This window comes from Macaca fascicularis, chromosome 1, assembly GCF_037993035.2.
Source record: "Macaca fascicularis isolate 582-1 chromosome 1, T2T-MFA8v1.1".
Lineage (NCBI taxonomy): Eukaryota > Metazoa > Chordata > Mammalia > Primates > Cercopithecidae > Macaca > Macaca fascicularis.
Window position 1 is genome coordinate 187611276 of NC_088375.1, and position 13800 is coordinate 187625075.

General features: G+C 57.7%; 1 protein-coding gene and 1 long non-coding RNA gene across 4 annotated transcripts; one reads left to right on the forward strand and one right to left on the reverse strand.

Annotated features, from left to right (window-relative positions):
- Window positions 1–1257: 1257 nt before the first annotated feature.
- On the forward strand, window positions 1258–8566 carry PDZK1IP1 (PDZK1 interacting protein 1). Its single transcript, XM_005543461.4, has 4 exons — window positions 1258–1428; window positions 3882–3990; window positions 6184–6279; window positions 8116–8566. Exons 1-4 carry the CDS (start codon window positions 1362–1364, stop codon window positions 8186–8188), a joined length of 345 nt encoding a protein of 114 aa, XP_005543518.1. The 5' UTR covers window positions 1258–1361; the 3' UTR covers window positions 8189–8566.
- On the reverse strand, window positions 7982–12730 carry LOC102123323 (uncharacterized). 3 transcript variants are annotated; one of them, XR_012420473.1, is made up of 3 exons: window positions 12473–12730; window positions 12032–12269; window positions 7982–10291 (listed from the first exon to the last, which is right to left on the reverse strand). It is a non-coding gene; the product is annotated as an uncharacterized lncRNA (long non-coding RNA). The 3 variants fall into 3 exon arrangements; XR_273844.4 differs by lacking the exon at window positions 7982–10291 and having other exon boundaries at window positions 11797–12269; XR_012420472.1 differs by lacking the exon at window positions 7982–10291 and having other exon boundaries at window positions 11797–12272.
- Window positions 12731–13800: the final 1070 nt, after the last annotated feature.

Consider the following 13800-nt stretch of genomic DNA (forward strand, 5'->3'; position numbering starts at 1 on the left):
ATAGGAGTTTGGTGGCTTCAGGAAAGACAGGCTGTGGAGGGGCCTTCAATTCAGGCGCTGGCTCCTAGGGACCTTCCGTCTCTGATGAGATTTTGTTCCAGTCGGCCCGCTCGTTTCTAGGGAGTCAGCATCTCAGCTTCCCATACTTCTGGGGTGGGGCTGGGGCAAGGAGACCAGCATGACCCTTGGTCAGGGGTCTGCACAGGAACTCTGGCCACTCTCAGTCCCTGAGTTGGAGGGCCAGGTGGACACCACATGATCCTGGGGAGACTTTTGCCTTTTTGGAGGGCTCTGGCTCCAGGGCCTCCCTGTTCCAGGAGCTAGGTGTGCCTCCTTCAATGCTGCTTTTGGCTACGAGGGTGGTGGGCCCAGGGCTTCTGGGCCCCAGATCGCACCTTGCCACCTGGGGTGTCCCTCCTTTGTCCCCCACAGCAGGCTGTGTTTGCCCATTTTGTCCTCTGCCATGGGTGGAGATGGATCTGAAGTTGGGTGTTGAAGCCTCTGACCAAGCCGGTATCTTATTTTGAGGCCCTGCCCGGTTTCCAGGGACCACATCTGGGGCCAAGCCAAGAGGAAGAACCGAACTGGGCCTAGGTCAGCTGGGCTGGGTCAGGGCTTTGGCATGGGCTGTGAAAGCTGGGGACTGGGACCTTCAGGTTCTCTTTGGAGATCTTTGCAGGAAGGGGTGGATTTAGGAAGCTACTGGGCTGGGCCAGGGCGTGGAAGGCACTGAAGCCGTGGTGTGTCCCAGCATTAGAGTCTCAGGGTTTGGCTTGGTGGGGTAGGGGCAGGTGAGGGGGAGAACAGGAAATAGGCTAGGCTCTCAGGGGAGTCTGGCAGCTTTGAGCCTTCTCTGGGCTTCTGGGGTTTTCCCCAGGCTCCTGAGCCAGCCAGCACGTTTCTTAATCCCACTGTCAGCCTTCCAAGAAGCCCCGCCCACTGGGCTCAGTCAAGGCAGGAGCGACTATGGTCACCCCTTTCCCTAGAATCCAGCCCCACTGCCAGGAAAAGGGAGCTCAGGGCATGGAGGTGAGGCTGGGGCTCTCCCACATCTGCTTGGTCCTCATACCCACCTCCTTAGCTGGCCCCGGTAAGATGACCTCGAATGCCAGCACAAGTGAGCTGGGCACTGGCCAGGGGAGGCCAGGCCTGGCAGCTCATTACCATGGGAGGGAGGGCAGGTTCTCTCCAACGCCCCGTCTTCATTTCTCCTCCCTCCCTCGCCTTCCTCCTTCCTAGCTCCTCTCCTCCAGGGCCAGACTGAGCCCAGGTTGATTTCAGGCGGACACCAACAGACGCCACAGCAGCTCCAGGAGCCCAGACACCGGCGGCCAGAAGCAAGGCTACGAGCTGCTGCAGCCATGTTGGCCCTCAGCCTGCTCATTCTGGGCCTGCTCACGGCAGTGCCACCTGCCAGCTGTCAGCAAGGTAGCTCAGGAGGAGAGGGTTGGGCACCGGAGCCCGAGGGGCGGATGGGTGGTGTTCTGGCTCCCCTCCCCAGGGCCTTGATACTTAGAGTTTGGAGGGGGAGCAGGGACTGGGCTAGCTGAAAGAATGTCCCAAGACAGAGACCTCTGAACCAAGTCTCTGCCTGTCACTTGTTTTCAACGAGTGAAAAGTGGCAGCAGCAGGGAAATGTTGGTTCTAGGATCTTGGGGAGGAACAGAGCAGGAGCAGGCATTGCCCAAGGGGTGGCTGGGTCCTGAGCACAGGGGGCCCGGGGATACAAGGCGGGTGAGAATGGGGCCCAAGCTACCCCTCAAAGGCTTGGGCTTTGTCTCAGCCTCTTGGGCTTGGGTAGAGAACGGTGTCCAGTGTGACTCCCCCAAATATCTGAGCTCTTCGTCCTGCTCTGCCTGAATTGATGTGTGACCTTGAGCAAATCACTGCCCCTTTCTGAGACTCAGTTTTCTCACCCATAAAATGAGAACAATAAGCCCCACCCTGCCCACCTCCTGGGGCTGCTGCCAGGTCAGGGGTGTAGAAGGGCTTTGCACCTGGTGAAGCAACACAGCCAAGGTCTGGCTTTCATTCTACACTGTCAGGCTGCACCTGCAGCCAGAGTCTGGGGACTCTGCAGGTGGGACTTGGTCCAGAGGGGACTGGCAAAGATGCTTCCAGAGCTCCCCTCCCACCCCCACCCCAAGCTCTCATGTGTGTCCGCTTCAACTCTGTCTCCCGGGTCTTGGGAGCCCTCTGGGGAACTGCAGACCAGAGAGGTTGAGTCACACAGCAGGGCAAGAAAGGACAGGGCTCAGACCACCTTTCTCCTGCCCCAGGCACTGCCCTTTGCTGTATGTGCTAACCCCACATGGGAGGAGGAGCAGGGACTGTGGTCCCTGGGGTGACTGGAGGGAATTGGCTGCGGGGTCTAGGAGGAAACAGGGAGAGGCCTCCAAGGGTTGAGCCCTAACTCCCCATGCTTGAGCAACCGCTGACCTGAGGGAGCAGTCTGAGCCCCTAGGGAAGCAATGACTCCAAACACTGCTTTTGGCAGGTGTGGAACCGAGGATAATCACACTGTGTGTCTTCTGCTTCCCCTGGAGATAAGTGAGGTCTGACCTCACTACAGGCCAGAGAGTGCCTAGCCTCCTTCCTCCTTCCCAATATTTGCCAGGCTCGGAGAAGAGGTCAGGCCTCCACTGCAGCAGGACAGCTTTTGGTAGACTCAAAGGAGGACATTTGAGCAGGAGTGAGCCAGAGGAAGGTTTTCTGATGTCCAGCCTGGGTCCCTCAAAATACAGGGATGCAGGTATTCTGGCCTGGAGGCAGGACCCCTCCGAAGCCTCCCGCTGACCTGTGTTTTGTCCTGGGACCTCTCCCTGCTGACGGTCTTTTCTCTGCAGGGCTGAGCTCCTGCAGGCTCATGGAGTGCAGTGATGCTGGGGAGGAGGAAAGTCCTTTGGGGAAGCAGGGGCCTGAAGGCAGGGACTTCAGGGAAATCTTGAGGGACTGTGTTGGTGTCAAGGATCAAAAAGCAGAGAAGGGACCTGGTGCTCATGCCTGTAATCCCAGCACTTTGGAAGGCCAAGGCCGGATCGCCTGAGCCCAGGAGTTTGAGACCAGCCTGGGCAAAATAGTAAGACCCTGTCTCTATTAAAAAATAAAAAAAATAGAGAAGGGTGCATGGTTGGGGCCTCAACTTAATCTCTGACCCTAGTCCCTGGGCACCCAGCTGGAGGAACCAAAAGCAGCTCAGGTTTTGAGGCTTCTTTCCTGGTCCCCAAGACCCAGAGAAGAGCTCACCCCTCCTTTCATCTAAAGATGTCCTGGTCCACTCCTCTCTCTGGGTACCCCAGGCACCGCAGATCTCCCCAGCTGAGCAGCCCTGAGAGTCTCCCACTCTCATACACTTCTTACCATCAGAGAAACCTCTCGCTACAGAACAGGATCTTCTAGATCCCAGACCAGTCTTGTCAGCTCTGGGTCCTCCTCAGCCTTCTGGGAGCCACTCCCAGCTGCAAGGCCTAGGTTGGCTGTCCAGGGGGCTGCCTTTTGGTCCCTGGGGCCCAGGTGCTCCCTGAGCCCTGCATGTGACCCCCCTTGGGGAGGGAAAGAGGCTCTGGGATGCCTAGATCTCAGATACAGCACTCTGAGGCTCTTCCCTCCTTGGCTTCTCACTCCTTCCAACTCCTTTCTCTCTGAGCCTCTGTCGTTCCTCCAACTCCCTCCTTTTCCTAAGCTCAGTGGAGCTTAAGATGCTTGAGTGGGTCAGATGGGCCATATCCCACCCCTGCCTCGCCAGAATGTCTCCTTCGTCCTGGCAGCTGGCTGAGGGCCTTCAGCACAGGTGGGGTCCTTGGGGAGTGAGGCCCCCTCGCTCTCCTGCACATGCAGCCCCACTGTGGCCCCGTCTGCTACAGCCCCTCTCCCTTTTTTAGGCCTGGGGAACCTTCAGCCCTGGATGCAGGGCCTCATCGCGGTGGCCGTGTTCCTGGTCCTCGTGGCAATCGCCTTTGCAGTCAACCACTTCTGGTGCCAGGAGGAACCGTGAGTGCTGCCCAAGGGCCCCTGAGCAGGCAGGGTGGGCCCAGGACCACTGCTCTTGCTCTAGTAGCAGTGAGAAGGCCCTCAGAAACCCTGTGTCCAAACCTCTCCGTGTGTGGAAGGGAAACTGAGGCTCAAGGTCATAGGGTGGGTTGGTGACAGTCGGAATGAGAGCCTAGGCTTGCTGGCTCCCAGACCTGGGCTCTGTGGGCCCCACCGCTCTGGTGCCCGCTCCCTGTGAGCTTTGGAGAAACGGCTTCTCTTCTTGGAGTCTTTGTGTTTCTGCAGAGCCAGGATAGCAGCCCAGCCTGTGATGGGGGCTGTAAGGACCTCTAGAGGGGGTGGTCCCTCCTGATGGGTCAGCTGTGGTACAGAGAGGGCATGGGACAGACACACCTCCTGCCCTCATAGGCTCAGACTACAGTGAGCTGTCAGAAGTTCAAGAGTTGCTGCTGAGGGAGAGTGCAGAGGACACTGCAGGGCCTGACCCGGTCTGGGGTGGTCAGAGAAGGCTTCCCCATTGCACGTTTATCCTGAAACTTGAAGAACGAGGAGGAGTCACTACCAGGACAGAGTGGCGTGGGAAGAGCACTGTGGTTGAGGGAAGGGTACATCCAGGTCCTGAGTTAGGGGTATGGCACCAGGGCTGCTGGGGACAGACACACACAGGTGAAGAGCGGGTGGGCTGAAATCCAACTCAGTCTGCACTCACTAGGTCAGGACCCTCAGGCAAGGCTGCCTCTGTCCCAAGGGCATTTCTTCCCAGATCTCACAAAGGTGGCCTGGTGGCTTGAGTGCTAGCCCCATGCAGGGTTGCTGAGGAAACACCAGTGGCTCAGTGGGTGGAGAAAGGGATGGAGACACCTGAGATGAGGCTGGTGAGGTGGGCAGGCCAGGCCAACCAGGCTCTTGCACACGAATGACCTGAGCTTTGGGCTTTACCTAAGTGAGTAGGAATCCAGTGACAAGTTGTTTTTTTGTTATTTTTTGTGTTTGTTTTTGTTTTTTTTTTTGGAGCTGGAGTTTTGCTCTTGTTGCCCAGGCTGGAGTGCAATGGCTTGAGGCTTGATTTCGGCTCACTGTAACCTCCGCCTCCTGGGTTCAAGTGGTTCTCCTGCCCCAGCCTCCTGAGCAGCTGGGATTACAGGCTCCTGACACCACTATCAGCTAATTTTCGTATTTTTAGTAGAGATGGGTTTCACCATGTTGGCCAGGCTGGTCTCCAACTCCTGACCTCGTGATCCGCCTGCCTCGGCTTCCCAAAGTGCTGGGATTACAGGCATAAGCCACCGTGCCCTGCCTCCGTGACAAGTTTTTAAGCCAGTTTCGGGATGAGACACGGCCTTAGCAGAATGACCCTGGCTGCCTTACGGCATATGCACGGTGGCGGTGGGGCAATCTCCAGTCTGCAGGCCTGGAGAGCAGTGAGGGGGCCGGCATGAGGTCAGGAGGGGGTCTGGACTGTAGCGGTGGCCAAGAGGATGAAGTGAAGAGCGCTGTCTAGGAGGTAGGCACCCTGGGAGTTGGTGGTCACAGGCAGCAGTGGACCCGACGGGAGGAAGGCAGGTATGGCATCGAGGTTTCTCATGGGGGATCACTCACCAAGGCCCAGAACACAGGAGGACAAGCAAATGTAGGGGCAACTGTTTAATTGGAGACGTATGAAGTCTGGGGTGCCTGTGGGATGTCTAAGGAAATGAGCAGGTGTTCGGTTCCCTGTGACCCTCGTGAGAGCAGCTTCTGGGAGGTTTCAGGGAGAGCCCACATTGCAGGGGGTTTAAACTTGAGTAAGAGGTGAGGAGCTTTTCATTGGATGCTCTTCAGGTAGGCTTTCTCCACCTGCCCCAGCTCTGCCTGAAGGGCCACCAACCACATCTGTGCCCACTGCCCAAGGCACGACCGGGGGAAATTTGAGGCAGACACTGCATCCTGCAGGGCCTGCTGTGGAGGCTGAACTGAGGGCTTTGGACTCAGGATAAGTCTTTTGCAATTAGTTGGCCTCCCACCATGGAGTGGGGAGAAAGTGTGAGACCCCATGGGTGGGGCCAGAAGCCGTGACTGACAGGCCCCGCTGCACACAGCTCTGGGAAGGGCAGTTGCTGGCCTTCGGGCTTGTGAGAACCAGGACCCAGAATAGGGTCTGCTTGGATGAGGAGGGCCCCACTGAGGAGCCCCACTGATGAGTCCCGTCCCCAGGGAGCCTGCGCACATGATCCTGACCGTCGGAAACAAGGCAGATGGAGTCCTGGTGGGAACGGATGGAAGGTACTCTTCAATGGCGGCCAGTTTCAGGTGAGGTGCAGTGCATGGCTGCCCTGTGTGTGCTCCCAGGGCCTAAGGAGAACCTGCTAGGGGGAGGTGGCTGGGGAGGACCGGGACTCATGTGGGCAAAAGTTAGTGAGGCAATGCGGGCTTTGTGAGAATCGCAGGGCTCTGTGGGGGAAACGCAGCCTCTGTGTGGGGCGAGGGCTCCGAAAGGGGACAGAGACTTGGGAGGGTAGGGTTCAGCGCAGGGGAGGGGACTCATAGGGCAGTGGGTACCATGGGCACAAGGGGTTCAATGGAGGAAGGGACAAATGAGTGAGGGACTCAGTGAGGGGAAAGCTCAGTAGATGATACAGCTCAGTGGGGGATGGGCTCACTGGGGGATGGACTCAGTGGGGGATGGACTCAGTGAGGAATGGGTTCAGTAGGGGATGGAGCTCAGTGGGGGATGGGTTCAGTGGGGGATGGACTCAGTGGGGGATGGACTAAGTGGGGGATGGACTCAGTAGGGGATGGGTTCAGTGGGGGATGGACTCAGTGGGGGATGGACTCAGTGAGGAATGGGTTCAGTAGGGGATGGAGCTCAGTGGGGGATGGGTTCAGTGAGGGATGGACTCAGTGGGGGATGGACTCAGTGGGGGATGGACTATGTGGGGGATGGACTCAGTAGGGGATGGGTTCAGTGGGGGATGGAGCTTGGTGGAGGATGGAGCTTCAGATGGAGGATGGAGTTTGCTGGGAGATAGGTTTAGTGGGGATGGAACTCAGTGGGGGATGGAGCTCAGTGGGGGATGGGTTCAGTGGAGGATGGGTTCAGTGGGGGATGGGTTCAGTGGGGGATGGCCTCAGTGGGGGAAAGACTAAGTGGGGGATGGACTCAGTAGGGGATGGGTTCAGTGGGGGATGGAGCTTGGTGGAGGATGGAGCTTCAGATGGAGGATGGAGCTTGCTGGGAGATAGGTTTAGTGGGGATGGAACTCAGTGGGGGATGGAGCTCAGGGGGGATGGGTTCAGTGGGGGATGGGTTCAGTGGGGGATGGCCTCAGTGGGGGAAAGACTAAGTGGGGGATGGACTCAGTAGGGGATGGGTTTAGTGGGGGATGGATTCAGTGGGGGATGGGTTCAGTGGGGGGATGGGTTCAGTGGGGGGATGGGTTCAGTGGGGTATGGACTCAGCGGAGATGGGTTCAGTGGAGGATGGAGCTCAGAGGGGGATGGGTTTAGTGGGGAATGGAGCTTGGTGGAGGATGGAGCTTGTTGGGAGATAGGTTTAGTGGGGGATGGGTTCAGTGGGGGATGGGCTCAGTGGGGGATGGACTCAGTGGGGGATGGGCTCAGTGGGAGATGGGCTCAGTGTGAGATGGGCTCAGTGTGGGATGGAGCTTAGTGGGGGATGGACTCAGTGGGGGATGGACTCAGCGGGGGATGGGCTCAGTGGGGGATGGGTTCAATGGAGGATGGGTTCAGTGGGGGGATGGACTCTGTGGGGGATGGACTCAGTGGGGGATGGGTTCAGTGGGGGATGGGTTCAGTGGGGGATGGGCTCAGTGGGAGATGGAGCTCATTGGGGAATGGGCTTAGTGGAGCATGGGATCTGTGGGGGATGGGCTCCATGGGGGATGGGCTCAGTAGGACCCACTGGTGGAGCAGTCCACAGGAGGAGGGAGATAGGTGTCAGGGAGGGGATGCTGAGAGGCCTCCAGACTCAGATGCATAAGCCCAGATGTAGTCAGGTGGATCCCCTTCTGGGAGTCAAGCATTTATTCTGGAAGCTATTGCTGTCACAAGTGCAGGATGGGGCACGGAGAAGGGGATAGAATGGGAGGAGTGATGACCCACCAGGCCCATGCCTTCTTCTTTCAGGTCCAGTGAGCATGAGAATGCCTATGAGAATGTCCCCGAGGAGGAAGGCAAGGTCCGCAGCACCCCGATGTAACCTTGTCTGTGGCTCCAACCCCAAGACTCCCAGGCACCTGGGATGGATGTCCAGTGCTACTACCCAAGCCCCCTCCTTCTTTGTGTGGAATCTGCAATAGTGGGCCGACTCCCTCCAGCCCGACGCCGGCCCTCCCCTCCCCTGAAGTATAGCCAGCCAAGGTTGGAGCTCAGACTGTGTCTAGGTTGGGGATCAGCTGTGGCCCTGGGGTCTCCCGCTCAGCTCAGAAGAGCCTTCTGGAGAGGACAGTCAGCTCAGCACCTCCCATCCTGCTCGCACGTCCTTCCCCATAACTGCGGAAGCGGCCCCAAATCCTGTGAAATAAAGACTTTTTGTATTTCTGAGGCTGAGGCCTACCAACAGCCCCTCAGGCTTCCAGTGAGTCCCCATCTTGCTTTCTGAATCACGACAATCGTCTTCCGACTTGTCATAGTGGCTTTAGGGGATTATCCAGGAAGCCCCTGTACCCACAGGGCAGCTGGGACCGAGGGGGCCCAGGCTGGGGAGGGGCTGAGAGTGTGTGGCCAGGGTGAGGGTAAGAGAGGGTTGGTGCCTTTTCTGGTGTTTGAGAGTGAAGCACCCTCAAATGGGAGTGTCTGATGACACGTGGGAGAATTGGGAGGCAGGAAGACCAGGACAGGTGAGCCCATTTCTGCCAGTGGGGTGTTTCTTGCCCCCTCAGGCCAAACCCTTTCTTCAACCAGAGCCGCCGGGCATGGCTTCCCAGGGCAGGGCAGGGCAGGGCAGACCCTGATATGAGCTAGGTGCCCCCAGTGCTGATCAGTTTCATGTATGCAGGGAAGGAAGAGGATGTCAGGGGCCCATGGGCCGGGGAGCTCACCCACTCTACCCTTGCTCCAGTCCCCGCCCCCAAAGCACCCTTCATCCCTGAGGCTCTGGGCTTTTCCTTGCACAGTGCCGTTCACCCTTTGCCTCTGTGCTGGAGGTGTCACGGTGGGTTCCCACAGATCTAGTCTGTCTCCCTCTGGTGGCCCCTCTGTGCTGGCTCTGGCATAGGAAGTGTCAGGAAGGAGTCTTGGGTTGAGACTCAGGAAGCCCAGATGTGAGTCCTGGGTCCTCTGCCAACTTGTGTGTGAGCTTGGGAAAGCTGCTGTCCTCTCTGAGCTGAGCTTTCTCTCCATGGAAGATTTGGCCAGTCTCACGGCAGAGCTGGAGGACAGCCCAGTCCTTGCCTATGCCTGCCTCGCCCAACGCCCAGTCCTGGAGTGGGAGTCGGGGTAGGGACGGGAGGATCAGGAAACTGGGTCCTAGTAGGAGCAGGGCAGAGGGGAGGCACGCCTTGCCTGGCTGGCGGAACCTGGAGGCCCCTCACCTCTGTGACTGTTGGCCTTATGGGAACAGCTTCTGTGTCTGTCCTGGGTGATAATCTGAGATGGACTCACCCAGGATAATTCCCAGATCCAGAGAAGTGGGGCCAGAAGGTAGGAGGCCATCCACCTTGTCCCAAAGGTCTCCCTTTGCCACTTGCCTCAACCTGTCACAGCCCCCTTGTTCCATGTTATGGCCATTCTTTTGCTATTCTAAGGCTTCACCAAGTACCACTGGGGAAGACTCATCTTAAATGGAAAGAATCTCTTCTCACCTCATTGGGTTTAGGATGCAGACAGCAGCAGAGGGAAGAGGCCTGGGGGTGGGGGAGCAGCAGCTTTGCTACAGGCCTATCCCTGCCTTTCTGTGTGTCTTGAGACAAGTCACCTCCCCTCTCAGGGCTTCAACTTAATGAACTACAGCTTGTGATTTCTACTCTAGGCTTTTGCTTACGTGGCTTTCTGTGACTCATGCCTTTTCACCCCACCTCTGCCCGTTTAAACTCTGCCCATTGTTTTTTCTTGACCCAGCCAAGGTTCCTCCTCTTCTGGGAAGTCTTCCTTGATTAGACCAGAGGGCAAAGCCAGGCCAGCAGCCAGCCCCGCTTCTCCACTCACTGAAGGAGAGGCAGAGGTTCCTAGAGGGTCAGGCCTCTGCTGGGGCACACACAGCCCCCTCTTCCTTTCCTGCCTCCTGGTGGGAAGCTTTTGGCTGCCGGATCTGATTCTCCTTTCACGAGGCCACATTTCCTCCCAGCTCTGCCGTCAGTTGTCCCTGGGGGATGGGAGTGGGTTCGAGTCAGGTCACCCCACCAGCCTGCCAGGGCCAGAAGGCAGAGCCACCCTCCCTGTCTCCCTGTGGCAAGTGAATCCCAGCTCCTCACACCTGTGAGGTTTTGCCAGGAGAAGCCTGCTTCTGCCCGGGCTTACCTTGCTCCCCAGCAGCTGTCTAGGGCCTCTCTAAGAGCCTCCTTGTCCCCCTTCTCATTCTGTCTTGCTCAATATGGGCAGATCTAAGAGAGTGGGTACCCACGGGGCTCCTGCAGGGGCTGGGCCGGCACTAACCTTACAGCCCCTCACCCTCACCTCATGTTCCTGCCCCAATCGGGGGCTGGGAGCAGGAAGCTGCTGGCCCCAGAACCGCTGAGACCCCCAATCCTTATCGCTCATTCCCACCTGCCAGCCTGGCCAGATCGGGGAGGGAAAGGAGGCTGGTCCCAGGCCAGGGTGGCGCTTAATGACCCTCCGGGGGCCTAATCTCAGACTGGCAGCCACGGAGTGGCTCAGGCGCGCTCCTGGAGAAGGCTGATAACGCACCAGCTGGGCCCCCACCATCTATCGCTGCACAGCCAGTCTCAGGGACGGCCTCCGAGGGCCTGGGGAGGGGGAGCCTCTGGACTAGGGCGGGGCTGGAGGCGAGCTCTCCGCCCTCAGCACTGAGGGAGAGGATCCTGAGCTCTGTAAGTGGCAGACAAGGGAGAGACCCAGCCTGCAGGAGGGGTGGGCTGGGTCCAGTGGGAACCCCCAAACCCCTGTGCTCCTTCTCTCTTTCCTGCTCTCTTCCCAACCTTTTCTCCACACATAGGACCTCTCCTGCCCAGGCCTTTCTCCTCTTTGTCTTTCCCAGCCTCCATCCATCTCTGTCTCCCTGTTTCTCGGTCTCTCCACCTCTGTTTTTGTCTCAACGTCTGCCTCTCTCCGTCCTGTCTCCCTTCCTCCTCCTCCACCTGAGCTCAGCACCCACCTCCTCTTTCTCCCTTGCATCCCTTTTCAGTTTCCAGCTGGTTCTGTTGATTGTTCCCTTCCCAGCTGTCCCCTGACTCCCAAGCTTCCTTGATGTCAGCCCTTGGCCGGGCAGTTCCCACGATCTCATTGGTCTCACTTCTGTGTGTGGCATCATCTCTCCGTGGTCCCTTCCACCAGCTCTCTGCCAGCACCACAGGCTGCCCCAAGCCCTGGCTCTCAGACCAGGATGTCTTACTGTTGAAGACATTTTTGCTCTTCCTGGAACAGGGCTCGCACCTTGTTTTCCCCCTCCCACCTAAAACGTGTAAGTTTCATAGGGTTACATTAGAGATAATACCCAAACTCAGGCAGGAAAGAAAAGCCTCCACCCAGCAACTGCACAGTTGAAGGGAGACTGCAGCACTGCTTACTTCTGTTAGACTTGAAGAGGAGCTGCCAACCAGGACCTGGCTTTGAAAACAGGCTGCGGAGTTCCATCTCCAGAGTGCCAGGTGGTCAAGGGGAGTTTCAAGATTACTGCCCTCATACTCAGAGTGACATGTGCAGAAATACTATCTGTTTATTGTGCTTCAAGCAGCCATCAGATCAGGACTATTGCTGGGCAAAGCCTTTTCCCGCAGCCTAGGGGTAGTAAAGGTGGGGGTAGAAGTGCTGGGGGTGGGGCCAGAATCACACACAGTCTGCTCTGGCCTCTTTGCCCAACTTCACAGGCAAGTCAGGTGGCTGAAGCCAGCAGAACTTGCTCTGGGACCAGGGTGGAGGCACCTACCTCCCATCCAGACCTGGCTGGGAGGTCCTGACTCCCCAGCTTGGCTTGGCTCTCCTCCCAGGTTTTTTTTTCTGTCCCTGGCAGTGCGGACGGTGGCCAAAAGCTTGAGCTTGGGAATCATGCCGATTGGTTCAAATTCCAGACCTGCTCCTCACTGCCTGTGGGATCCCCTAGCCTTTCAGATCCTCCATTCCTCCTTTGCCAGTAAAATTGGCTCTGTAGTACATTCCTTGCACAGCTGCTGGGAGGAAACAGAGATGACATCCGTGTTGTTATTGCTCCTGAGACTTGCCAGAAAGCCCTCCATGATCAACGTAGATGCCATTTCTTCCCAGACGCTCCTTTCCCCACTCCTGGGTTCAGCACTTCCTCTGGGCAACTTCAGCCCCTGCTCCTCCCTCTTTTTGCACCCGCCCCACCTGCTCCACTCACTCCACTCACCCCAGGGTGCTGTCTAGTTGTCTGCATCCCGCTCCTGCCCCGGGTCTGGGAGCTCCTCAAGGGCAGGAATGGAGTGACTTCCTCTCTGTGCACCCAGGACAGGGCTGGGCAGGAGAAGGGAAGCCGAAGGAGTGGTGGAGAGTCCCGAAGGAAGGGACTAAACTCCAGCCATCCGTCCAGCAGTGTCTGTTCACACCCCTCCTCCCTGCACGGGCGCAGACATACACATGCGCATATGCTCACTCTCGCTCTCTTTCTGGTTGAAGGTCCTGGGAGCCCTTCGGAACGCTGCTGCCTGGCAGGCCTACCGTTTAGAGCGCTGTTCTGCCTGCCCGTGGCCTCGGCTGCCACCTGGTGGCTGCGCGCTCTAAAGGAAGGGTAGATTCAGCAGAGCCTCGGAAGTTGAGCTTCAGGCGCCGCTCTTCCCCCTCACACTGGGACTAGACGCCTTTCCATGGCGTGGTCCCAGAAACCTCTCAGGTCATGCTAACAACTGGGTCTTCCCGTGGAATGCAAGGGCAGTGGGACCTCCGAGCCCCTTCCTTGTGGCCCCAGTAGCCGAGTCTGCGAACACCTCAACCACCCTGCACTTTTGGTGGGGTCAGCTTGGGCGCTTCGCCATCCTAGTCCTGACATTACACCTCTTCTTTCAGCAGGGGTCTGGGAGTCCAGTGGCTTCTGTCCTGGGCCATGTTTTTTCCAGAGGGTGAGAGATGGCATCATTTCTGGGACCTTGTTCCCTGGAGACTCTGGCCCCCTGAAGAAACAGGATAGAGAGAGCTTGAGAGAGAGAGAGAGAGAGAGAGAGAGAGAAAGAGAGAGAGAGAGAGAGAGAGAGAGAGAGGGGGAAAGTATTAAGGATGAATATCAGTGTCTGCCCCGAGTAAATTGGAAGACGATGGCATCAGGGGCACTGCTCTGGGCTGTATAGACTGTGCCTTCACTAACAGGTCCCTGAGACCAGGTGTGGGCCCGTATCCCTGGAGGGAGGGGTGCCTTCCTCTGATTCGAAGGTATCATTTAGGCTAGTGAATGGCATTGAGAATGGCAGATGCCAGGGACAAGCAGGAGCACATATGTGTGGGATGAGGATGCGGCGCGGCTGTGTGACATTTCGGAGCCTGCAACACATCCATAGAGAAGCCCTGGAGGAGCAGTTGGGTGCATGGTGGAGTTCTGAAACTCAGCTGGGCAGTCGGCACTTGAGCCAGAGATTCTGCTTTCGACCTGGATGCCCACTGAGAGGTTAAGAGCTCAGGTCTGGGTCGGGCAGCTTGGAAGTAGCACAGCTTGGACACTTGGCAGCCTGAGACTGTGGATAAATCAAC

Coding starts and splice junctions, on each gene's coding strand:
- PDZK1IP1 (XM_005543461.4), top strand. CDS start 1,362: ATGTTGGCCCTCAGCCTGCTCATTCTGGGCCTGCTCACGGCAGTGCCA. Junction 1,429..3,881: donor ACCTGCCAGCTGTCAGCAAG/GTAGCTCAGGAG, acceptor TCCCTTTTTTAG/GCCTGGGGAACCTTCAGCCC. Junction 3,991..6,183: donor TTCTGGTGCCAGGAGGAACC/GTGAGTGCTGCC, acceptor TCCCGTCCCCAG/GGAGCCTGCGCACATGATCC.